At 31.7% G+C, this 26,182-nt stretch overlaps 6 protein-coding genes and 1 long non-coding RNA gene across 10 annotated transcripts; 3 read left to right on the forward strand and 4 right to left on the reverse strand.

The window, feature by feature from the left end:
- The first annotated feature begins 662 nt into the window (after positions 1–662).
- On the forward strand, positions 663–5,545 carry LOC110807419 (uncharacterized). Its single transcript, XM_088215616.1, has 2 exons — positions 663–1,084; positions 4,987–5,545. The coding sequence occupies exons 1-2, from the start codon at positions 880–882 to the stop codon at positions 5,208–5,210; spliced, it is 429 nt and encodes a 142-aa protein (XP_088071742.1). The 5' UTR covers positions 663–879; the 3' UTR covers positions 5,211–5,545.
- LOC110807421 (DUF3339-domain containing protein) lies at positions 2,730–3,327 on the reverse strand. Its single transcript, XM_022032545.2, has one exon. It carries the CDS (start codon positions 3,113–3,115, stop codon positions 2,909–2,911), a length of 207 nt encoding a protein of 68 aa, XP_021888237.1. The 5' UTR covers positions 3,116–3,327; the 3' UTR covers positions 2,730–2,908.
- A 1,124-nt stretch (positions 5,546–6,669) lies between the features above and the next one.
- Positions 6,670–12,227, reverse strand: LOC110807417 (uncharacterized). 4 transcript variants are annotated; one of them, XM_088215602.1, is made up of 5 exons: positions 11,539–12,227; positions 11,263–11,378; positions 9,906–9,989; positions 9,548–9,779; positions 6,670–6,872 (listed from the first exon to the last, which is right to left on the reverse strand). In XM_088215602.1, the coding sequence occupies exons 1-2, from the start codon at positions 11,993–11,995 to the stop codon at positions 11,365–11,367; spliced, it is 471 nt and encodes a 156-aa protein (XP_088071728.1). In that variant the 5' UTR covers positions 11,996–12,227; the 3' UTR covers positions 6,670–6,872; positions 9,548–9,779; positions 9,906–9,989; positions 11,263–11,364. The 4 variants fall into 4 exon arrangements, with proteins under 4 accessions (XP_088071728.1, XP_088071719.1, XP_021888232.2 ...); XM_088215598.1 differs by lacking the exon at positions 6,670–6,872 and adding an exon at positions 7,185–7,348; XM_088215593.1 differs by lacking the exon at positions 6,670–6,872 and having other exon boundaries at positions 7,031–9,779; positions 11,302–11,378.
- Positions 7,031–9,567, reverse strand: LOC110807418 (uncharacterized). The gene has a single exon (XM_022032542.2). It carries the CDS (start codon positions 7,421–7,423, stop codon positions 7,211–7,213), a length of 213 nt encoding a protein of 70 aa, XP_021888234.1. The 5' UTR covers positions 7,424–9,567; the 3' UTR covers positions 7,031–7,210.
- Positions 9,914–10,302, forward strand: LOC110807420 (uncharacterized). The gene has a single exon (XM_022032544.2). The coding sequence runs from the start codon at positions 9,914–9,916 to the stop codon at positions 10,121–10,123; it is 210 nt and encodes a 69-aa protein (XP_021888236.1). The 3' UTR covers positions 10,124–10,302.
- Positions 12,228–16,420: 4,193 nt separating the features above from the next.
- On the forward strand, positions 16,421–26,182 carry LOC110807413 (uncharacterized). The gene is made up of 3 exons (XR_002538476.2): positions 16,421–16,751; positions 18,018–18,097; positions 25,885–26,182. It is a non-coding gene; the product is annotated as an uncharacterized LOC110807413 (long non-coding RNA).
- On the reverse strand, positions 21,158–22,070 carry LOC148269102 (uncharacterized). Its single transcript, XM_088215618.1, has one exon. The coding sequence runs from the start codon at positions 21,894–21,896 to the stop codon at positions 21,435–21,437; it is 462 nt and encodes a 153-aa protein (XP_088071744.1). The 5' UTR covers positions 21,897–22,070; the 3' UTR covers positions 21,158–21,434.

A 26,182-nucleotide genomic window follows, 5' to 3' on the forward strand; every position in this document is an offset into this window, starting at 1 on the left:
GGGACTGATCTCATTTTTCAAATGGCAGTTCCCAATTAAGGAGAGAAGATTGAAGAATGTTGATCTTGTAAGCAACCAAAATATGCTTTCTTTCAACCATTCAAGCACTAGACTAAAAAGCACTAATACTATACTTATTTTTATTTTTTTATTAATATTTAAAAAATTAATTTTTTTTTTAATTAATGATTCCTTTATATTCAGATCATATAACCAACAAACGCAACAAAATTCAAAAAAATAAAAGTAAATTCATAAAATCATTCAAAAAATTTAAGTTTACAACTCATAAAAATATATTAAGTTTATATTTGTTGACACTTATTCTTGAACCTGTCATAATTAAATCTCTTTCAATTAATAACAAAAAAAAAAATTAAGTTCATAACTTATAAAAATATACTCATTTCGCATTCGGTGATGATTGAATTCATTTTTATTAATAATTAAAAAAATTAAATTAATAACTTATAGAAATGAATCCAAGATGAAACTCACAAGCTAAAATACATCCAAATTCCTCCAACAACTAAGAAATTTCCTTCACTATTAAGACTTATAAAACATTGTAAAGCCCATGTGCTCATGTTGAGCACTAAAAAACAAAAAGGGTACATACATATATATATATATATACATAATTGAAGACATATAAACATTGTAATACCTATGAATCTCAATAGCTTCATTCTTTAATCTTCACTTTTCCAACTCACCAATTTCTTATCTCTTCTTCCCAAAGCCATTACGCCTCCTTGCTTCCTTTATAATCATCTCCCTACCTTCCCTCATTTCCACCCTCTAAAGAAAAATTCAACATCAATATCAATAATTAGGAACGAATCTCTCTGTGTCTGTGTGAGTGATTGTAAAAAAAAAATGTCGGATTGGGGGCCGGTATTCGTGGCCGTTGTGCTTTTCATCCTTTTAACGCCCGGATTGCTGATTCAAGTACCGGGGAAAAGCCGGTTCGTGGAGTTTGGAAATTTTCAGACAAGCGGAGTCTCCATATTGGTTCATTCAATTCTCTACTTTGCTCTCATTTGTATTTTCTTGCTAGCTGTTGGTGTCCACATGTATATTGGTTCTTGATCCTAGTTACAAAAAATTTAATAATCAAAATAGTGATTTTAAGTGTGTGTATTAACTGGGTTTTGTGATTAAATTTTAGGGTAATTAACGTTTTTTTTTTTTCAGAAATTATAATTATATCTACTTGGAGTTTTTTTTTTTTTTTTTTTTCTGAAATTTTTCTTGTAATTAGTTTCTGGTTTTATAAAGTGAGATCTGTATATTGAAGTCTTGTGAATTTAAGGATTTAATTTGTTTCATATTTTCATCTGGGTTTTTTTTTTTTTTTTTTCTTTTGAGTGAATATGGCAAGTGGATTCTCATCCGCACACTCACACGTGTATGTGTATATATATATACGTATATATTATTAAGGGGATAAAAGATCAATCAAGTATCTTTTCCACTACTGCTAACTAGCGAATCTGCGTATTCCTTAGATCCGTAAGGTTTGACTGAAAATATTGCTAATGCATGTATATATGTATGTATGTATTTATCCTGCTGTTAATCAGGCTGTTTCTTCAGCAACAAAAACTGCAGCGTTTTTTCTCCGTACACCAAAAAGAACTAGTAAATTATCCACTGCAATATATGTATGTTTATATATGCGTATATATAACATACATAGTGTATCAAGTTGATCTATAAAACTTCCTCTGCTATTTGCTTGATATATATAACATATATATTGTATCAAGTTGATCTATACATGTATCTAAAGATATCATTACCCAAAAAAGAAAAAATAATAATAAGGGTATAAGTGCATCTCATTAGTCTTGATTTGAACAGAAACTCATATTTTGTTACCCTTTCACTCTATACATACACACACACACACACACAGGCATATATTTGCTTGCTTGACAATAAGCTACAAGCACATACAAGAGCAAGAACCAGAGTGATTCTAGCGGGGTTGCCAAGTTCCAAATCTTCAATAGCAAAAGAGAGCTTACAATACCAAGTAAAAGGGTGAATCATGAAATTTAACTTTTCCTTTTAGTATGAAAATAACTTTTTATATAATGTTTTTATCACAATCACTACTAATACTTAAAAAATTTAAATTTTAATTATTGATATTCCATGCGAATTTAAGTATCACAATTTTCACCACTCAAATATTTAATATCTTTATTAAGTTCAAAACTTTATAATATAGTTAGAGTTATTAAATTATCACAAACTTTGATACCATTTATAATATTTTTGACTAAAGTATCGTATTTTCATTTCGGGTTAGTAGAGTACGAGTGTGTATATATGCGCGCGCATGTATATTGTTTTAAGGTAAGATTATTTGGTGAGCTAGTTTTTATGCATCAAAATTAAGTTTTTTCTTTCAAACAATCTTAAAGGGTAGACTCTTCTATGGAGCACACAAGAAATAACTGTAGAGATTTAGACCACCTGGACTACTTAAGCTTTTTTTTTTTTTTCTTAAACCTTCCATGATTTCTTGATAGTTACATACATATATATATATATATGGGCTTGAACAAGAACCGAATAACTCTCTTTTCCTGTTGATCTATTCACAAATATAACCCTCTATTAAACAAAATCAATCGATAACTACTTTTTCCTCTACATATCCCCGTAAGAGGATGGATATACATACATATACACAGATAAATAGCAAGAACAGAGGGTACTTTTGAACGGTTTCTTCATTAACAAATAGAGCTTACAAGGCTAAATCTAAAGGCAAAAGGGTGTTCATCAAACTCTCTTCACTTTTTTTTTTTTGGGGGGGTCAAGAACACAAATCTTTTTGCTTTTAGTACTTTTGCTACATATATATACATATACGTGTATATATATATATATCTTAGAGGTAGAGATGAACATGAAGAACAACAAGAAACAACATAAGAAACAAGCAATAGAGAACAGTATGTACAAAGATTGCTGCCACACTTGTCTTCATGTTCACGAAATCAACTGGCCTTTGCTTCCCTGGTATTTGAAAAACCAGTCCTGGTGACAGAAACGCAAATAGAGCAGCAGCAATCAATGGAGCAGCCCAATCATTCATCTTCTTTCCCTAATTCCCAAGAAGAAGAAGAAAGAGTAAAGAGAGAATATATACATATATACATTTATAATAAAGCTTTCATGTTCCTAAAGACATTAGTTGGTTGTGGTTATTAGAAGAGGAGAGATGAGAATAAGAATCCTGAAAAGCTAAAATGATATAAGTTATCATTTCTCACTACTTTATTGTATTTGTTTTTCTTTTTTCGTTTGTTGGGTAAGGGAAAAAGCATGTGTGTCTATTAATATTGTTTTTAAAACTAATTTTTTTTAAATTACCACTTTTAAATAAAAATTTATATCAAATAATTAAAAGAATATAACTAATACCGTGATCTATTAGTTAAATTTTTTTTATTTTATTTAAAGATTACGAATTTCAATCTCACTGAATTAAAATACAACTCACAAATTTATGAATGTATCATGAATTTATATCGACCGGCTTATAACATTTATTTTAAATAAATTAATAACTTAATTTATTAATATATTAATAAAATTATAATAACTAAAATAAATTTTATTTTAACGAATCATAACAAATAATTCTCTTCAAAAATTTTAGAATCATTCCAAAAATAAATTCTTTTACAATCAACTAAGAATAGATTTGGATGTATAAAAACCAACTTCATAATTGTTGACCTAAATAAAGAAGGATACACTTGGTTAAGAATTAGTATATATATATATATATATATATAGAAAAGGTATATTTGTGTGTATAAATTATTGAGACATCAATTCCACATTCACTAAAGGTGGGGTTGTTGGTGCATAATTATATATGCCTTTCCCTTTTGCAATCAATTTAAGATTTTGATGTACCATTACAAAGTTGGTCTTGGTCTAGTTCTATCGACATTTTTTAATTTTTTTTTTTCAAAAATGATGATAAGTGTACAAAATTTTATTCCCTATATAATACTTAAATTATAATATTATTTAAAGTAAATATATACAAATATGCATTCAAATTTTTTTTAATAATATTCTCTTAAAATATTATCTAAACTTTACTCTATTATATAATATTCTAAACTTTACTTCTATAATTAAAATATTAAATTTTTGTTTAAAAATTAATTAATTAAGAATATAAAGTTTATTATTTTACAAGTGCATAGGCAAATTGGGGTCCATCTACCACTTCCTTTAGGCCTCATATTCTCAATTAACTAAAAGCCGAAAAACCCCTAAAAAGAGGGCATGAAAAAAGCTTCACTACCAACAAAAATTAATACAATCGAATTTGGACTTTTTTCAATCCCATATAAATATATAAAATTAGATAAATATTAATAATTTTATTATAGAATGAAAAATACTTATTTTTTTTTAACAAAGTAAATACAATTCTCTTTAATTCTAAAAATAAAATAAAATCTTTATACTTCAACAAGATACAGTTCACTCTTTTTTTTCTTTTAAAAATAAAAAATTATATTAAATTTTTAATTAATTATAACTATTCTAATTAAAAAAATAAATTAAAATTTTAATATAATTGAATCAAATATTTTAACAATTTAAAAATATAATTAATTTATTAAAATTTAATAAAAGTAATATGTTAATAAATATTTTAATTAAAAATCTTAATAACTATGCGACCGACTTGTTTTCGAGTCACTCTTTGAAGCGAGTAAATTTCCCATGTCAAGAAGCGAGGCAACTCAGACAAAGCCACGTTCACGGGTGACTCACTGTCTTTCTCGTGCTTGAAGAATAATTTTTTTAAAATAAATAAATATTTCGCCTCAACTATCGCGATCAGTCTCCACAACTTCCCTTCCCTATCCTCAGCACTGCGTTACCTCAAAGCTACTAAACTCCAACGGATCTCCGATTTCTTACTTGTACGAGGAGATTTCAAGGCTTTAATGGCGGACTGGGCTCCCGTACTAATCGGGGTTGTGCTCTTCGTGTTGCTGCAACCGGGACTTCTGTTTCAGTTACCGGGACACCACCGGCAGCTGGAGTTTGGAAGCATGAAGACGAATGGAAAATCCATTGCGATTCACACTCTCATCTTCTTCGCCATCTACGCCGTTCTCATCCTCGCCGTACACGTGCACATCTACACCGGCTGAGCCGGTAACCGGTAAGGTGGGAAGGGAGGGGGTGGAGTAATGGTGGTGGTGGTGGTGGTTTCTGGTTAAGATCTGTGGTAGTTCTTGTTGTAATTCTGTTCTAATCGCTGATTTTTTCACCGGTTAAGCTGAAAATCTTAGTGCATACATAAAAGCACAGATCTTTCATGTTGCTTTTTTGTTCCTAAAGAAATGATTTTTAGAAGCAGTTTGATTTTATTTAGTTGGGTAAGCACTTCGATTAGGTTTGGAGTGTGTAGAGGGCATGATCATCGTAATTTTTAAATACAGGGTTTCCATACTAAGCCTCATTTTCAATGCAATTTTTTCCATAATTTAATTGTATTATCGGAGGGAGATTTAGATATGCATAATACATGTGTGTATGTGTGTGGTGGGGGGTAAAAAATTCGACTTCGTATTTTATAATTAAAAAAATTCAATTTGCTTGGAATGCAATATTAGCTTGATTCTTTGGAATTATATTCTAATTTAGATAATATAATTTTTTTATTAGTTCAAGTTGGAATCATATTCTAACCCTTGTCTCCAAAAAAGAATAAAAGCTTTGAGCTATTCGGGGACTTTCAGATTGGCTTATAATTTTAAGCCTTAACTTTGTTTTAGTTTATGGGTAAGGCATATTATAAATCCAGCAAGTTTATTCAATTTCTACATGTGAGATTGAATTCCCATATGTTAAAATTTGTTTAAGATGAGAGTAGTGAATTCTTATTTAGATTTAGTTTATAGGTTAAGTAAGGTTTATAAGTTATGGAAGTTTAATTTTTTCGATTTCTACATTTGAGATTGAATGATTTCCTATTATTAAAACTTTTTAAGAGGAATTTAAGATGAGGGTTACCATAATTCTATACCATATATACATATATATATATTGGTTAATGTGGGAATTAGAAATAAAAATTGAAAATTGAATTTTACATTTAAGCTCAAAACAATTTTTTAAAAGAAATAATTTATCTAAAGTTATACTGGTTTTTAAAACCCGAATCATCAACCACTCCTAAAGTCTCTCTCTGAAAAATAATTTTTATTTTTATTTTTATTTCACATAATAAAATAAGAACATCACTATATGAGTTAATGCAATTATTATTATATATATATATAAGGATATTGTGATGCAAGGAATCCCATTAATGAGGGACGGATGTACCCACTAGCAAGAAATGTTATGGGTACGTCCGTGCCTTGTTAGTAGATTCAAGACGTTACAAATATTGAGTGATAATCTAATCAATATATAGATTTATTTATCTCTCTCTCTCTCTCTCTCTCTCTCTCTATATATATATATAGAGAGAGAGAGAGAGATAGATAAGATGTATGATTTAGCATACCTATTTGTGTTGTTTCTCTTTATTCATTAGTTTTCCAAACTAAAAATTGATTCTATCTTCCCACAATTACATAGTAAATGTTAGTACTTACAAGGTTAGTTCAAGCTTGTTCATATTATTTACTTCTCAACATCCAACCAAAGACAATGTACAGTAATCCCAAACTCACAATATTAACTGTATGCATCAATTGGATATCAATGTTTAAAACTAACAATTTTTAAAAATTGTAATCTAACGGTTAAAGTACTCTTGCTTCGAGCTAACATTGTAAGTTCGATCTTAGAGTAACACTACCCTGAAAAGGAATCAACCAGGCAACCAACCATACAACAATTAACAAGGCAGCCAGTCTGAAACCCAATTGAAAGGAAAAACTCAGCAATCTCAGTATTCAAAAAAGGAAAAAAGAAAAAGAAAAGAAAAGACAAGAAAATTCTGTAGACAACATGAAAGTGAGAAGAGAAGGGAGAGTTTTGATATTAATTGACATGTATATGGATTCCAATTGCAATCATCAAGATGGTGAGTGTGCAGAAGTAGTTTTCATTCAAAAAAAGAAAAAGAAACGAAAAGAAAAGAAAAGAAAATTCTGTAGACAATATGAAAGTGAGAAGAGAAGGGAGAACTTCGACATTAATTGACATGTATATGGATTCCAATTGCAATGATCAAGATGGTGAGTATGCAGAAGTAAATGATTGCATGAACCAAAATAGCAATCCCACTTGTAGACATGTTACCAAACTCCACTACTCTTGTCCTTGCTGGTACCTGAAACAAGAGTCCTGGTGACAACAGAATGAACAAAACCACTGCTACAACAACTGGTCCCCAATCAGCACCCATCTGCGTTTTGTCTCTCTCTGGTTTTTTTTTTCGGGTGCTCCTCTGATTTTTGCAACTTAAACACAGAGCAATGAAAGAGAAAGGGATTTTCGCTTGAAGAGAAATTTGGAGAAGAAAGTGAGGCACATTCCTAATAAGTAGTAGAAGAAGACTAATTTTCTTGAGGGTTAAGGAGATGATGATGCTAAACTTAGTGACAAAGAAGAGCAATGGGTTTAAAAGGGAGGCAAGGTATGGTGTGGCATGTGGGTCTTATTTTGCTTTTATGTGTAAAGGTTGAAGAGAGAACGAGAGAGAGAGAGAGAGAGAGAGAGAGGTTTTGTTGCATTATTTTGAAATCACTGTTCATCTCTGGCTACTTTTTTTCACTTGCTTTTGAAAATGATGAAGTTTGCTTTATTAAAGGGATCATAAAAGAACAAATGGGAATTGAAAAAAATCTTAAAGAGAGTGTAAAGTTGGTGGTGTTAAGTGTAGGCCTCTTTTGAATGACTTGATTGTTGGGTTTACCTTTTTCTCTCATGTACTGTAGCTAAACGCTTCTATTAAGCAAATGTCTTCTATTGTATTGTCGTTTCCTATTATTTTTATAAAAAAAGAATTACAACCAAAACCCTAAATTGACGAATCAAATTCTGACTTAAAAATACAGAAATACAAAACGTTTGTAATTTCATTCTATAAACTGTAAGTACTTATGAACATTTTGTAACCATTTATTGGTATTAACATTGACAAGATTTAGAAATTCTCATCTGGAATGAAGATGTGATAAATAGGCTGACAGGTTTTCTATACAACATGATAAAAATATGACAGAAAGAAAAAGAAAAAATCCGATAAAAGAATATACAACACAAGACCACAAAAACATATTTGATACAAAATGAGTCATTTTAAATGAAATCTATTTGAAGAAAGGTCTAAGTTTGGCAGAATAAGATGTAAATGAAACATGAAAAGGTCCATCCTCTCAATTATGTCCTTGACGGTAACTTATGAAATATTTAAGGTAATTGGTTTCTAATCTAAAGCAAGTATAAGCAAGTCCAATTATTTTCATAGAAGTTTTCTAATCATATATCAGCAAAGCCTTTTTAAAAACTTGGCTGAATTAGAATTGTGATTTACAGTAAAAGCCTGTATTCCATGCTTACAATGATCTATTAGAAAACTTCTGTGAAAATAAAGGCCTTATTAAAAGTTTGGCTGAATTAGAATTGTGGTCTATAGTAAAAGCCTGTATTCCATGCTTATAATGATTTATTATTTACTTTCCATCATTCAGGCGAGGATTGGACACAAATTTACGCAGATGATAGACCATGACTTCTATGAAGAACCCAAAGGTGGCTAGGGTTTCATGGTTTTATTCCTTGGGCTCAACTTGAACTCAAAGAAGAATAGGCAAGCCCAAGGTCCACTCCCTAATGAATAACTACACTTGGATATAATCAACCAAATAAAACTACAAGTCTACACGGATCTATCAACTCCACTACTAATGTTAAGTGTCATATTATTATATCTGCATGAGTACCTAACAGTTCAAGATATGTTTTAAATTATTAAATTTTGATTATGTATATTATCATTCATTTTGAAGTCATTGTTTGTGATGCATCTTAAACTGACAAGTCATCAGTGCTAGTAATATAATATCCATGTAGGAGCACATAATTACTCAAATGTTGTAATCCCAGTTAGCGTTAAATTGAAAGGAACAAAGAAAAAAGAAATTTCACCCAACACATATTAGTTTACTTGACTAAGAGATTTGTTCTCCATTTTGATCACCTAGATTTAATTGTTATAAGAAGTAATCTGACAATTAATTCTTAAGTGCATTATATTTGTTAGAGAGTAAGCTTTTAAAATTGTAATATAAAAAATGTAATCTTGATGAGCAAGAATTGACGAACCTTATCACCAAACACCCCCTCCCCTCCACCCCAAAGGAAAAAATCCCATCTAATTGTGTACTTCAGATCATGAATGGAAGCAAATCAATACCTTTTCTCTCCCTTTATTTTCCCCTTTGACCCTTTTGTCCCCTGATCTGTTCATGCAGATTGCAGTAAAACTATATAAAAAGGCAAGAAGAACCGAGTAGAGAATGCTTACTCAATGTGACAGCCGTCCAACGAAGAGGAAGATGCCAAATGCATGCCGTCCTTGGGGGTTGTAGCTGTCAAAGCAACGTGGAAACCTATGCACCCTTCTGAGTCAGCAGCCTTTTCTTCTTCCTCCACCTTTTTCTTTGTCTCCATTCCTCCGTTTACGTCTCTCTCAAGCTACTTACTCCACTCTCTTCCTCCCCTCTTCTTTTTTATGCTGGTTCAGTTTGTTTTCTTACCTGAAATCCATCTCATATTCAAAATTACTCTACCATTCATCACATCAATAAACACCCACAAAGAAATTAACATATTCTTGCATTATCTGATATAGAAAGAGGAAGTTAATTAAAGAAACTGATAACCTGCAGAGATGGCGGATTGGGGGCCAGTGGTGATAGCAGTGGTGCTCTTTGTGTTGTTAACGCCAGGACTGTTGTTCCAGCTGCCTGGCAAGAACAGAGTGGTTGAATTCAATAACATGCAGACAAGTGGTATCTCCATCTTGGTCCACACCATCATCTATTTTGGCCTCATCACTATTTTCCTCATTGCCATAGGCGTTCATATCTACACTGGATAGTTGTTTTGTTCTATTCCTCTGTCTTTTTTTTACAAGAAAATCTCATTTTGCCTTGATCTGCTTGTGTGACTTTTGGTGAGTTAGATCATTTGTGTTGAATTGATTATTGACAAGCTGCTGCTCTGAAACCTCACTACAATTTTCACTTATAAATTTTCATGAAAGTTTTTGTGTTAATCTACCTCATCATTCTCAAGCTCCTAAGTTTGTGATTTTGTATCGTCTACATCATCAATGGAGAAAATTTTTCTTGCAGACAATTGAGACTATCTTCATAAACTTCTTGTTGACTAAAATTATCAAAGAAAATACTAGGAAGATAACTTGTGAACATAGTACTTGTAAGATCTTCTAGAGGTTAAGGAAACAGTTAATATAAGGCTATAAAGTCATCTATTGCTTCAATTCTCACTCAATTTTTGTAGTCAATTCTTAATTCTAATTCTCATTTAAGTCTTAATACATATAACTAGAACATGGTATTTTATATTTGAATTAGGATCACTCACCCTTAAATTCTTCCTGATGGGAATTCAACCCACAACTTAAAAATAAGAATAAGATTTTTGCTACTACGAAATTCTTTTTGTTTTCTTTGACAAAACTATTACGAGATTAAAAGTGTGAATGTTACGAAGTTCATGCAAGATTCACATAGCTAACAAGTCCAAAGGGCTGTTTGAGAAGATGAAATTCTCATGACCAAATAGCTGAGATAACCACATCAGTGTTGGAACTTAAAAAGGAAAAAAAAAAAAAAAAGAATGAACTCATAAGAGAGGAAAAGAGAAAATAGGTATTGATCATATTTTTTATTTGAATTTTTCAGTTAATTGACCAACCTTTAAATAAGTAAATTACATTAAAAAATTGGAAAACACTAATCTCTACTTACTGTCATTTTTATATGATAGTTATTATCCTTACAAATGAGATTCATCACATATCATTTTCTTAAAATAGTAAATAAAATTCCTATTGATAACTTCATCACTTATTAACTTCTTAAAATAATACATAATTCAAATTAACTAAATTTTAATAAAATTAAATACTAAATTTATTCAACAACAAGAGTTCACAACAAGAACAGCCATTAATAAACAAGACAAGACAATAGGGACCTCAACCAAGTTCACCTCAGTATCCCATAAAAGTTTTCCCAACAAGCAGCTGACCTCAAAACCATGTCCCATGTCCTCTTTTGCAGCTCTTTATGTTCCAATCCATGCCTCGGCATATCAAAATTTCCATGCTGCAGGAAAAGAAAAATGTAAACGTGAAATTATAGTTCACAACCTTTCAATCAAAACCCAAATCGATTTGTAATTTCAAAATCAAAACCCAAATCACCATTAAACATCTACTTAGCATACATTCTGAAAACTTAAGAAACAAAGAAACAAGAAACTAACCAGGAACGTCTGCAGGAGAGAAAATGGAGCGACTCAGATGTGATAAGCTGGACATAAACCCAACAAAGTAAAAGAAAATAACCAAACCCAGAACCCAAGGCAACAAAACAAAGCCAATCGCAAAAGCAACCGAGCCAAAGACCATCAACGCCACTGAAATCCCAAGCAACAGCAACGCCAAATCCACCAGAGAGACCCGTGGCCACGAAACGGGTAAACCCGGGTGAGCCTGCAGGTGCCTCGAAGACGACGAAGAAGAAGCAAAGGAGTAAGTAGGTGAGAACGCGAGATGAGTTCGACGAGGAGGCGACTTAAGGATTTGAATTATCAGATAACATAGCTCGTAAAACACTCCCCATTGCTGGTCTTCTGCTGCTCTCATGGTTACCCTCTTTTCTGCTTCGAGATTGTTGAGAGTAGGCCTTAGCCTGTACTGTTTTTGAGCGGATATGTGCATCTCTGAATCTTATCTTTCGTGGATGAAGATAACGAATCGGGGAGGAGAAAGGATAAACTCTGAACAGATTGGAGGAATGGATGGAATTTCCGCGGGCAACTTTTGGGATTCGTGCAGATGAAGATGATATTTTTTTCTTGGAATTGACGAAGAAGTATACTGCTGTGTCATTTCTGTCGCATCCAATTGGGCAGGATGAACCTGAAAATTTTGAAACAATTTGGAAAAATCCGTTTTGTATAGGAAGATAGCAGTTAATATACGTATTTGAAATAATATAAAAATGTTTTTGTTTAAAAATAATTAATTTTTCAACTACTCTTTAGTATAAAATATTATTTTTATTTATAAACTATTTTAATTTGTTATTAACTTTTTAATTTTACAAATTATTTTTCTTAAATATTTACCTATTTATATAAAGTGTATATGTAATACTCTTAATTAATTTTAATATATTTAAAATTAATATATAAATATAATTTTTAAAGTTTTAAATTTTTATTTAATGTACAAATAAAGAAAAATGGGTGAAGTATGAAATTGAAAACAATTTTGAAAAAAATAGGTGAAAATTTGGGTTCTGAGAATGTTTTTGAAAAAATAATCAGAAACTGTAGTTAAAACGCAATTTAAGAAAATTGTGCCAAGAGCCCAATCAGCAACCCCGGTGAACGAGCACGTCGCGTGGCAAGGCACGCTGATACAGTGCCACGTGGGAGGCCACGCTAGCGATTCGTGTGCCCGTGATCGGACGGTCCGGATCCGTTTCCCTTTTAAATGCGATCGGACGATTCAGATTAAATCGCGATGAACGATCCAGATCCACTTCCAATTTAAACGCGATTAGACGATTCAGATCAAATCACAATGAACAGTTCATATTTATTTCTTATTTAAACACGATCAGACGATTCAGATCAAACGCGATGGACGGCCCAAATTAAAAGGAGACAGAAATAAATAACCATCTTTACACCAAACTCTAACCCTAGCTGCCAGACCCCCTCGCCAAAGAAGAAGAGCCAGTCGTCGGGAAGGGAGTCGACCACCGCCTGCCACTGCGCCGGAGCCACTTCTGACCGCCAAAAGAGGTAAAATTTTCTCCATTCACTCGAAACTCAATTTTGAACACCCTCATGACCAAATCGGAGAAAAATGACTGGCGGATGGGCCGAAAACCGTAGGAAAAAGTTAAATCTACCTTCGATGAGGCCCTTCCCAATTTTCGTTTTGTGTAATTTTTTCATCATTGTAATCATCATTCATTTCTCTATAAATTGACCGAAGCAAAACACCCAACAGCTAAGGTGAGCTGGCAGAGCCGCCGTACCGAAAAACTATGACGCCGGTAAGCTTCGGTTTTTCGACTTTTTTGGGTCAACCGAAGTCCCTTAACGTATTTTTTTGCAGGGATGGGTACAAACAGACCGAAATCAACCGAAAACGGCCAACCTGAGGCAAACCGACGCTGCGAGCGGTGGTGCCGTTGCTGGAGCACGACGAAGCTGCCTTGCCGGAATTCCAAAATTGGCCAAAAGGGTTTCTAACACTAATTTTGGATTTTTTTGGGTATTTCTAGGTACTTGAAGCGTGTTTTAATTCTCGGAAAAAAATTTAGGGAATCCGGGAACTATCAGTAGGCGCAGCTGAAAGTGTAGTATTTCATATATCAATTTGAACAAGAATCGCTCACCCTATTCCTTTTTATAGAATTGAAGTTTAATTATAAATAATGTGGTCTTTTGTACAAATTATGAAATATCCATAATTAATTACAGATTACTAATTGTAACGCTTTGTTTTTTTTTTCTTTTAACGACGTAGTCTCAAACAGTTCAATGGTCAAATACTAAAATCTCATTCAAAATCAGTCGCACACATAGAAAAGAAACTACCACAATCTACTGCTCAATATCAAATATAAACCTTTAACCATAAATGTGTCATTATAGTGAAATACAAACTCATATATCCCTAGTAAGCACACAATCTACACTACTACTAACTATTTATATACTCAATTCTACCAGTAGAAATTCTTGCACTGTTGCTCTATACGCTAGGCTTGGAAACTAACAACTCCGATCCCGACTTCATCCCTACTTCATCTATGAATAATAAAAAGTGAGTACATATAACTCAGTATAGTAAAAATTAAGTTACAAGTATCATATGCAAACCAATTTAAAACCCCATTTTTATATGTTTTCTTTTTCTGTAGCCTAAGTCATACTTTCTTACTACCATTTAACTACACAGGATTAATACGTATCCCCCGGTATTTTAAGTGTTGCTCATGCTAGGTGTGACCGTCCCCCGACTTCACCCCCTCGACTTAGGTTAGACCACTCAACCGTACAAATATTCTCATCCGTCACCAGTATCGACGACCATCAATGAATTTTCTATCACTCGACCCCTAATAGGCCACTCACACACACCAATACTATTTTCTTCTGTCACCAATATCGGCGACCTAACTCCTTACCCGTCGGAGACCCCCAACTATCACCACTATCGGCGATCCACTTACTCTTTCTAGATAGCGACAACCAATATCGGCGTCCCCCAGTGCAACCACCTCAAAAACAACTTCATCCCGTTCTTACTCAAGTTACCCAGTAAACTCGCATACTTGATTTTCCCCATTACTGGTATACCATTCTAAACAGTTCATACACCACAACATTGTCATAAAGCTCTTCTATACTTTTAACATGTGTACAGGACCTACACACGTCTCCCCATATAACACATACTCACACTTAGCACGCATACACCAGTACACCCCTATCCCTAATGCTCACTTACCAACTTCCTAAATTTACAGCAGCTATACCAACTTGCATGCACATGTAACTCACACCTGCACACAACACATCCCCACCAATACACCTCTATTCCAATCCCTCACACACACCCGCTACAGGTCTCCCTTTCCTACTCCTTAATTTTCAGAATACACACACTCCACCCCTACATGCCTACCTTCTCTGTTAGCACTCAACTCACTCTCTATCCCTGCCTTCACTCCTCTCCAAATTGCCTCGGCTTTCCATCCTTTCCTCCTAGAGGTATCAACTCTCATAGTACCCTACCTTTCCTATCCTCTTATGCCAGCTCCCCCTCTACTACTCTCCTAAACCTATTCTGTCCCTAATCGCTCCTCTCTCCACACCTCTCTCACCTCTCTTCACTTACCTCATTCCGTGCGTTTCTGCCCGTCGTTACTCACTCCTATTCACCTCATCTCCCTACAAACTCCCTTACACATTTTTAATCACCGTATTCCTCTCTCTCACGGAACTCACTCACTCACCGAACTCCTCACTTTCTCTCCTCTCGCGACCTCCTCCATGCACCTCCACTCACAGTTCATTTTCACACCTCCATGGTTTCACCGTCTCTTTCCACCTGCCTATTCCATCTATCACAGTTTGTTTACCTTAAGTAAAAATTTAATTTTACTTAAATTAAGAGTTTCGTTAGTTGCTTTTATGATTTCTACCAATTTTTATTTATGTATCGGTGAGTAGCGTGATATTGTTACTGGATTAGTATAAATCACTCTTTCAATTAACTATTTCATATCAAGAGGACCAAGATGCAGAGTCCGATCCACAAGAGAATTGTGAGTAGGACGTTCAGTTTGTTTACCTTTTATTTATTCCTTTGATTATTAGTTGTTTTTTTAGAATGGTCATTCATGTATCCCTATTGGGTATCATTAATTATTATGTAAATAATGTAAACTCTAATGCTATTATTTTGTTTCCGCACTTAATTTATAATTTATTTCATTTCAAGTTTACGGACTATTACAGTATAAGTAAAATGAATATGCACTAGTTAAAGCCAAAAATTCACTTAAATTTTTAATAGTTTATTTACTTGTGAAATTAGTTAACATAAGTGTTATAAAGTATTGTATAATTTATCAATAATTAATTAGAAACCCAAATTAATTTTGTATAATTAATATGCTGTCAATAAAAATGCAATAAAAAATTGATAAATCATTAAATTAACTTTTAAAATTTAACATTTTTTATGATTTAATTTTTAATATTAACTATTTATAACATAGTTGAATTTATCTTTAATTTTTAATAAACAATTAAAATATTTAAATTATATTTTGATACTTTAGCAATAATTTTTAATAATTAATTAAATCAAATAAGTTAATAATAAGAAATTAATAACACTAAATTGATATTAATTTATTACTTTAATTAAATAATTGAAGTTACTTTTAAAATTAATTTTTTAAAAAAATTAAATATGATATAATTATTTTAATTTTTATTATAAGATAAAAAAAATAGATATTTAAAATAAATATAAAATATTAAATTGTAGTAATAAAAAAATTTGAAGGGTAATTTAGTGATCTCGATATTCAGCTCAATTAATTTTTCATATAGCGCCACTCGCCGCGCGCCCAATCTATTAGAAGGAGAGGCAGAAGGCTGCGACCTTAGCATTAAGTAGAGAGAAAATGAAACCAGAAGAACGGAAATGAGCCCAAGAATTTTAGAGGGAAAAATCTGAGAGTAGTAGACGGAGAAAGAGATGAATCGTCGTTGATGATCGATGTTGAAGGTGAAACATTCTGCTAAGAAAGCTCCACATCGATTGTGGAGTCAATGAGCACCAGAGATCTGCCCGCGGGGACAATGTAGGGATTTGTAGTCGTTGATTCATTGGCGGCCGATCGGATGGATAGCGGCGGCGTGAATTTCAATTTCTGGTAGGATCCCGATGTACGCACTGAATATAACTTTTGTAGTTGAATTTTAAAGGCTCTGGTTCTGTCCTGATTAATTCAGTTTTATGATATTTTCATGTTTCTGGTAACTTTTAATTGAGATTCATTTTAAATAATTTTGCAATTTTCTTTTGTTTGTTTGTTTGTTTTTGTTGATTGTAGTAATTCTATGGCTGATACTCTGGTGTAGTAAAAGAGTTTGTAGTGAGTTAAAGTGGGGTACATTGATGATTTTGAATAAACGTAGCTTTACTGTTTTAAGCTCACTCGAGCCTGTAATTTAATTGATATCCCCAGTGTTTTAAACAGTATATTATAGTTCTTACAACTTATATATATATTATTGTTTTCAGCTTACTCGAGCTTGGAATTTAATTGATAGCCCTAGTGTTTTCAACAGTATGTTATAGTTCTTAAAACTTATATATATATATATATATTATTCTCTCAGTATTTACATTTAATAGTTAAAAACTATCGTGTATAGGTAAAATTGGAAATCTAACTAAGTGATATTCTCTTTTTGGACAATTTTGCTTTTTAAGATCATTTAGAAACTCCTTAGTTAGTTGGCTCCTGTTTGCTAAGTTTCTTATTTGACTTTGTATTTTCGCAATGCAGTAAATATTGTGATCATGGCCAAAGAGTTTGGATAAAGAACTTGTGGTTGCTTTCCTTGTAATTGTGGTAGCACATATATATATATACACATATATATATAAAACATAGGCAAAATTACTTGAGAGTAATTGATGTTTGAGTTTATTTTTTTTTAAAAAAATAAATTAACATTCCCAAGTAAAACTAAAATACATTTTTAGTTATCATACTCATATTAACTTGGATGGCAGGTCACTTTGTCAAGAAAATGCCTGTTTCGTGCCTTTGTGTTTTATTTTTTGCAAGTTTTGTTTTTCTAGTTCATGCGAAATACCATCATTTATACATTGTACAATGCAGCTGTGATCCTCCTTCAAAGTAACACAGTTCAGGAAAAAATTTTAACACAACATATGAATTAGTTTTAATCTTTGATGACCACATGTTAGTTATTCAAACTGTTAGACATTAGAGACATATTTTAAGTTTAGCAATCGAATTGAATTAAACTAAAAGGATTTCTCACTTTGTCTAACATTATTTTTGGGCAATTCCTTGGGTTTAAATCTTGGAGTAAACATATGAAAAACCAGTTGTATAAACTTTCCCAAGTCTGATTTAAGCATCCAAGAAATATTGTTATTTCAGGATCTAAGGCAACACATAGGAGCTTAGGTGTTAAGTGGAAGCTGGGGTGTCAGTAGCCGAACGCTGGAGCAGAATGCATGGTTTGAATTTCTATTCCCCACTAAATCTGCAATTAGTTTCTGTTTACTACTTGCTATTTGATATTTGATTTATAGTTATTAACTGCTTAACTCATTGTGTTCTTTTGCTAGTCTAGTTTTTTGATTCTTTTGTATAGGGGAAGTTTCAATCTATTAAACATATTGTCGTTTTGGAAAATATGAGAATACAATGAGCTAACCAATCCTCATTTCTTCAACTCTATCTCCATTCTACTATTTTTTCTCACAAATTCTCTTCTGCAATCTCTGCTACTTACTCCCTTTTTCTTCCTAAGTTACATCTGTGCAGATTCATGACTCTAGGAACCTGATATTTTGGTGTTATAGCTATTCAAACCTCGGCAACTAGGATTTCTTCTTCTTCATCTTCTTTCTCTCATCAACATCATGTTTCTCTCAAAATCTCTCTTCCTTCTTATGTGATTTATTCCTATTTTGTTTGCTTCTCTCCTCTCTCTAGAATTCTGTCTGTAAATGCCACGGGAACAAGCCATATAGTGACTTAGCAAATTGAGGGCTCCACGGGCGTGGAAAGCTCAGAAATAAGATGTATTTCATTATTTGAAATTAGAAAAGTTTTACAATTTTCTCGCTCCTACCTCTTGCAAAATGCAAATTTCCTAACTCTTAAAGGAGTTAGGAGATTGACGGAGCAGGACCTAGGATTAGAACAATATGCACTGGATGTGCATAAAAAATTTTTGTTGAGGAATGTGTTACACAATAGGTTATGATGACAATAATTATGTTAGTGAGGACAAATTTTGAATCTGATTTGAAAGGTGAAACGTAGTTTTTTGTAAAGTATGGATGTTTGATAACTTTAATGGAACTGAAGTAGAAAAAGGGTTATATCATATCGAACTGGTTGGGAATAGATGTGATTCAATGAATGACAACCGGTGTTTGTTAAAATTTCTCAACCAAAAGGTTAGGCTGAGAATCATATTGAAATGACAATTTTAGAAGCTGTTACTTCCAAGAATTTACTAGAATTCCTTTACAAGAGTGTACCCTTAGTGATGTTTGGATGCATGTGAAACATCATTCATATAAGCAATTGATGCTCGTCTTCTGCCAAACTGTTGAACAGTGGAAGTGCACTAGCATCTGAGTTTGATGTGCTCAACAACAGGCCACCAAAAGACTCATATATGATTGATGATGCAAGTGTTCTTGGTAGACTTATGTCAAACCCAATAAATTACAACCAGGAAAGAAGAAGTCAGTTAAGTTAGTTAAGGAAAGAATACACCATAGTAAGATATATTTTCTTTTTGTCCCTTTAATTTAGTTATTCTACATTGTTGTTTCCAGATGCAAGGTGGTTACTGCCTGTGTGCCGTTAGGACCACTCTGCCGTGCAGAACTAGGGTTGCATGTACTACATATCACCGACCAATGGCTAGAAATAAGCCATCTCTGTTGTAAAGAATTATGAATCCATAAAAACATTTTCACTATTATCTGGTTCTCTATTCTCTCTTCTCTGTTTTCTCGATATTCTGCTTCTCTCTTTCTTGCTATTTCTCCCTAACGTCTCTAAACGCTCACACAAACTGCCGGTTACCAGCGAAGCTCACTACCAATGCCAATGCTCTTGAATATGCTGACTTAAGTTATTGGCGCACTTGTATCTGACTGTTGAAGAGGGAAGTAAAAAGTGCAAAAAGTAGTCAATGGTGGCCCTGCTTTTTCTGAAGTTGTTGGAGGAATTATTCTTTATGCCATTATTTCAGAAAATCGTCCTGTCTTGGCTACAAACTAAAAGTACAGGAAAGCTGGGAAAGGAGAAAGGTGTAGCCAAAAGTTTGGCAGTGAGGAGGACATGGCTACTTTTGCAATCTAAGGATTGAGTCCTTCTGTGTATTCTTGAGGACAAGGATGCCTTCTCGGGGAGAGTAATATCAGGATTATCTCTGCTACTCACCCTCTTTCTTCTTAATCCACATCTGTGTAGATTCATGACTCTAGGAACCTGGCATGTAAGTACTTGGCAACCTAACCCAGAAAGAACTTCTACATCAATTACTTAATTCAGAGACAAGATAAGTTTTTTGAAGCAAACTCACAACGGTTAAGGTCTCAAAGCCATTCTCATTTCTCAGAGAAAGAAAAAAAAAAAGAAAACATTTGCCGAGAACGATTAAATACATCATTAATTAATCATAGTTATATACTAGACATTCGTCAAAATTTTACCATAATTTTTTAAAGAGACATCCAAGTTATCTATCTTTTCAAGTGCCTAAAACTAATTATTTATACATAATTCACTTAATTAATAATAAAAACCCTTCAAAATCATCTTTTGTTTTTTTGATTCAGTGGTCCCCTAAATTTTCAAACTCTCACTCCATTGACATTAGTAAAACGCTTTCGCTAACTCCATAAGTGAGTCTCAAGAAGCTGAGTTTAGCAAGTTGGTCCCTTCACAATTCAGTCATCTGAAGACTATCTTTTCCCTCATTTCTGTGTTTGTTTTGCTCCTTTTTCTTTAAAAAAAAATTCTCTTTAAAAAAGAAGAGATGGCATATACTTATATATGCATCGCTGTAGGATTCTATCATGTGAAGCATCATTTTACATATAAAAGGTTTTGAATTATTAATTTTGATGTTTCTGTACAGTTGAATCTTCTTTTTTCTCTTTGAAGTTGGCTCTTATAATTTGTTGGAGAATTTATTCGAAAAGGAAATTGCACCCATCTATATATTCATATTTACCTTTTTACCCTCTCAAGAATTAGATTTTCATTGCTAATTAATTATTCATAAGATTATTGTAGGCTTACAATGACAAAGAAAAGCCAAACCGAACCTTACTTTTTACACCATTCATGTTTGCAAATATTTTCTGTCTGTACATTGAACCTTACTTTTTACACCATTCATGTTTGCAGATATTTTCTATGTATCTGGACCCCCTTTAATTCTATTGTATATAAAAACTAATATTCTTCATATATATACACACATATACGCACACACACATATATATATGAAAAAGTGAATAATGATTATTATCTTAGTCTATTAATTAGTCACAAAGATAACGGCTTAATTTCATTCTTGCATGCAAGTACTCATCAAAATCCATAACCAAAACAATATGGCACTTCCAAGTGTTTCCCTTACATATTATAACAGATCCTCTCTACCCAAAATAAAATCTACGTACATCTATCCCTTTTGGATATATATATATATATATAACATGCATATTCATATAATTATTAATTTATTTAATATGACTAGGTAATTATAAAATATTATAACTATTGTACTACAAGTCGCGGTAGAATACACCTTAATAATTAGCTTGTAGTTTCTACGGCGTTGTTCCCTTTAACACGCTCCGACTGAAGCCTGAACCGCTCTTTCATCAAAGCTATATAACTCGTAGCTTTAATATCGACACTCTCATCTCCTACCACCCCAAACAAGTTCTCTATCTGGCTTAGCTTGTAGTGATCCCCTGCTGCATTATGCACCATGAGCGAAACCTTGTTGCCCTGCAGCTTTGCCTGATGATGATCACGATGATGATGATAATTGACCTTGTTGTGATAATCATGGTACTGAACGTAATATCCAGTTGTGGAAGTTGATGATAATGGTGAAGAAGATGGGGAAGAAGAAGATGACTGTCCAGGCTTGTAGTGCAGGTGGCTTGAAGAAGAAGAAGATGATGATGATGATGAAGGTTTTGCTGCTTTGTAAAATGGCATCAGCTTTCCCTTCAAAAATCCTCTTGATCTCTTCCTGTTAGACTCCATGATAGGATTTCTGTAGAAGTACCCACTTCAAGATCTCTCTGCAACTTTCTTTTTTGTTTTCTTTGAAGCTCAAGGTAGGCTCAGATGGTGGGAATGGAAGATGAGGAGGGGGATATTTATATAAAAATATAGATAACAAGTGTATATGTGTAAGTAGAGTAGAGTATACTACCATATTTCTTGGGTTAGATATCCGGAAAGCATAATCTGTGTTTGGCAATATATTCCATTAATGATTAACTTAAAAGAGAGAATTTTTTTTAGATTTAATCATATAGCAACTTTTTTAGACACAGAGTATTACTTTAATTATGCTACCAGATCAAGCAAATAGATTAATCTGTAGAAATCTATTACATATCCATAAAAAAAATCAAAATAAAAATATGGAGCTAAAAATAAATTAATATCTTTATCATCATAAGTATTATAATATATTGGTATCTTTTACATGTATGTATATACATTTGAACTTAAGATTTTATGTTTAAACTTTATTTAATTTATGTACATGAAATGTTTTCTAAACTTGTATATTAATATGCTTTTGATATGCAGTCCCTCAATATATTATTTTTATATATTTTCATAAATTTATTTACATGTATAAATTTAAAGTAGCAATTAATTTAATTAAAACAATATACTAAATCGAACATATAGATGTTAACATATAATTGAAATGTGAATAGAAAATGTGTCAATAATTTATAAATAATTATTACGTTAATGGATTTGCGTAAAAGAAACTATTTAAAGGTTCTCTTGTATTTTTTTTAATTTGTTCTAATCTAAGGTTCTCTTGTATATTTTATATACAGATAATTATAGATTAAATATATAGATATATACACTTGTGGAGGGAATCAACCTGCTGTTAGGCAAATTTAGCCAAAAGCTTAAACAAATGAGCTTATCAGTTAGGCAGTATGGTGGATGCTAATCATAATTAATTAGCAACCGGAGAATAAACGTGATCTTGTTAAAGACTTTTGAGGCATTGAGCCATTGATTAGTTCTAGAAGTTCTGACATTAACAAGCGTGATTTAATTTTATAATTAATTAAGTTGTCTCCTAATCAATGCGATTCCAGTTCTGATACTTTTATTTGAAACTGACTGGTCATTTGTCTAATTTAAAATCAACCTAGAATTGAAAACAAATCAAAATGGAGAAAAAAAAAAATTCTTCTACATTGGGTGCACCTTGACGCTGTGTCACATTTTTATTAATAATTTATTAAAAACTATATTTATCAATACAAATTTAGATGTAATATGTATTGTGCTTTTAATAAAAATATATTACGATATTAATGTATACTTTTCATACAAAATAACTACCGATTTTGAGAAGCGCACACCATTTTTATTTAAGAGTAAAGTATGATTTGCTTCAAAATCCAAATAAGTTAGTCCAATTGATAAAAAAAGTATATTTATTTATATTTTATTGAGTATTGGTAGATAAAAGGTTTTCCCTTCAATATCAATTAGAATTAGAATTAGAATTAGAAAAAATTTACTCATAAAAAAAATTTACTTTCTCTTTCGAATAAAATGTTTATCGAGGTAGAAAATTCGAACATAATAAAATTTTTCTAAACTTGACAACATACTCATTTAGGAGGCTGTGTTGACACTTTTTACGTGATAAAATTTTGATAGAATAATATTTCATTTGGGTTCGAAAAAAATTCTATTCGCATCAGATCGATTATCTATTGATTTTTATATGTATTGTTCTTAGAATAAAATCTTAAACGTATTTAATTAATTAGAAAGAAAAAATAGTTTCTTAGAAAAATTTAATTAATATGATATATTTATCATAGTTAGGAGTGAGTAAATGGTTGATTTGACTAATAATCGAAATAAGTTAAAAAAATTAAAATTGTGACATGAAGGAAGAAGGTCATTGAGTATAGAAGGTTAGAAGAGAAGTTGAGGTGTTGAACTATGTTGGCTAGTGAGTGCTAAGTCATATTCATGCCAGGGAAGGAGATTAGGGTGGAAACCTAGAATTGAACTTGGAAGAAGATTGAGTCGTGCTAGTAGCTTGAGTGTTGAGTCAAATTCATATCATTTACTCGTTAGACAATGGAATTTAAGAAGGAATTGTGGAATGTTGGAAGAGTAGTTTGGAACTGGAACTTGGAAGACAATTGAGTTGCTAAGAGTGAGAGGTACAAGTTGGAACACACTGGAGGAAAAACTTGGAACTTGAAGAAAGTAGAGCCACTGAGAATGAGAGCTAGAGATAGAGCGAAAGTTAGGGGAGGAAGGAAAAGGATGAGAAAGATACGATGTAGCAGTTTAATGATGACATGTACAATTTTACTTTTTGTTCAATATATTTTATTATATATGTAATAAAAAAATTTGATTAACAATCAGTTTTAGTTTTCAGAAATCGAAGTGGTTGGAGAACTAATTTTTATAATTGAACTAGTTTCTTATAATCGATTTGGTTCCTATAATTTTTTTTACTTTAGTTAGATTTTGTTCATTGCAAATCACAAAAAAATGTATCACACCATAAACCTACTTATATAATTAGTTCAATTGTTAAATATGTATTTGTATATGTGTTTATATATTTACTTTGACTTGAGTTGTAAATAGTAATTTGAGAGTAAAAAATTGTTAATGCACATCATTACTTTAGGAGTGTACTATAGAAAAAACATAGTTTTCATATTCAAAAATTAATAAAAACAAAAGTTATCACTAAAATTAAAAAAAAAAATTAAAAATGTATAAAATATTCAACGATGAAGTAAATAATATGAACAATCAATATATTTAAATAAAAATAATTAAATATTATAATTATTTATATTCTAACAGTTACAAGTATGTGTGATAAAATAGAAGAAATAAACTTGAACATCACTATATTCCTTTAACTAAATTGTAGACGAGGATCAGGGGACACTGATCATAATAGAGTTTCGATTGCTCACTTAACATATATCTTATAATTTACTAACCTATAATAAGCCAAAGCTTCTAATATACACTAGTAGTACATGCAAAAAAGCAGTAGATCATACACACCCAATATTTGAAAATGAATAAATAAACAATTTAAATATTCTCTAGTTTGTGATTTGTCTTTTTATTGAAGGACTATCTAGGTATTGTATAATAAAAATTGATATATATGTATTTATATTATGAAATATCATGAAAACACAAATTAATTAATCAAATGCTTAGATTCATATCTGAAATTGAAATATATATTAGTTTCTTCCTATGAAAGTGAATAACCTTAGGGGAAAATAGGTGTATTTTAGGGGGTATAATATTAATCATGATAAGATGAATGTCTTTTTCAAGTAGTACTGTTGATACTTTTTATATGAGTTAGCACTTTCAAAGAATAAGAGGATAAAAACCTTTTGATTAAAAGTTGCATAGTAGATGCAAATTTAGTAAAAGATGCATACTATACATGCACAGACATATATGAGATGATGATCTGTAGAGTAACTCAGCTAGCATGGATAAGCAACTCATACAGGTTTTTCTTTCTTTTCTTTTATTTTTATTTTTTTAAGACAAAAGTAACTCTAGAGGTTACAAGGCATAATATTGTGATTGCACGTAAATATAGGCATGTGTATAAATAAATAAAATTAGGTTGTCTAATTATAAGTTAACAACTTACAGTAGTTACTTGTAATATGGGAGTTCAACATTCTCTTCCTAAATCTTCTTAAATAAAGAATTACGCTTAAATATATTATTTGAATTGGGTGATTTGAAAATTATATTAATATATGATACTGACTATCTAAATCTGATAAAAAAAGTTAATATTTGAATTAAGTATTAATTTAGGACATACATATATATTCTACCTTATGGGTGTATATACTTATACAGATATAGATATATGGGTTAAATTTTTTTCAAGTGAACCCGTAGGATTATATACACAGGGTTGATGATGTTATGTTATTCTCTTTGTATGATGTAGGTTAGCGATGTGCAAGTTGGATTGGTTTACTTTACTGAGACATTTACTAGACAGCGGTAAAGTTTCTCCATTTGTCTTTCATGGATAAGATATTCTACATGATTGATTGACAACTCCACACACGCACATACAATCCAACAATTCCCAAGTGGTCATTTTGCTTTTATTCTTCCCTATAATCTCTTTTTACCCTTTTGTTCTTATTATAACTAATTAATACTCCATTTTCTACACTTGAATTTTTCTTTTTTTTAAAAAAAAAAAATTGAATTTAAACTTTATGTTTATCCAAATAAAA

Source organism: Carica papaya, chromosome 1 (genome assembly GCF_054855325.1).
Source record: "Carica papaya isolate Zhongbai chromosome 1, ASM5485532v1, whole genome shotgun sequence".
In the NCBI taxonomy this organism is placed as follows: domain Eukaryota; kingdom Viridiplantae; phylum Streptophyta; class Magnoliopsida; order Brassicales; family Caricaceae; genus Carica; species Carica papaya.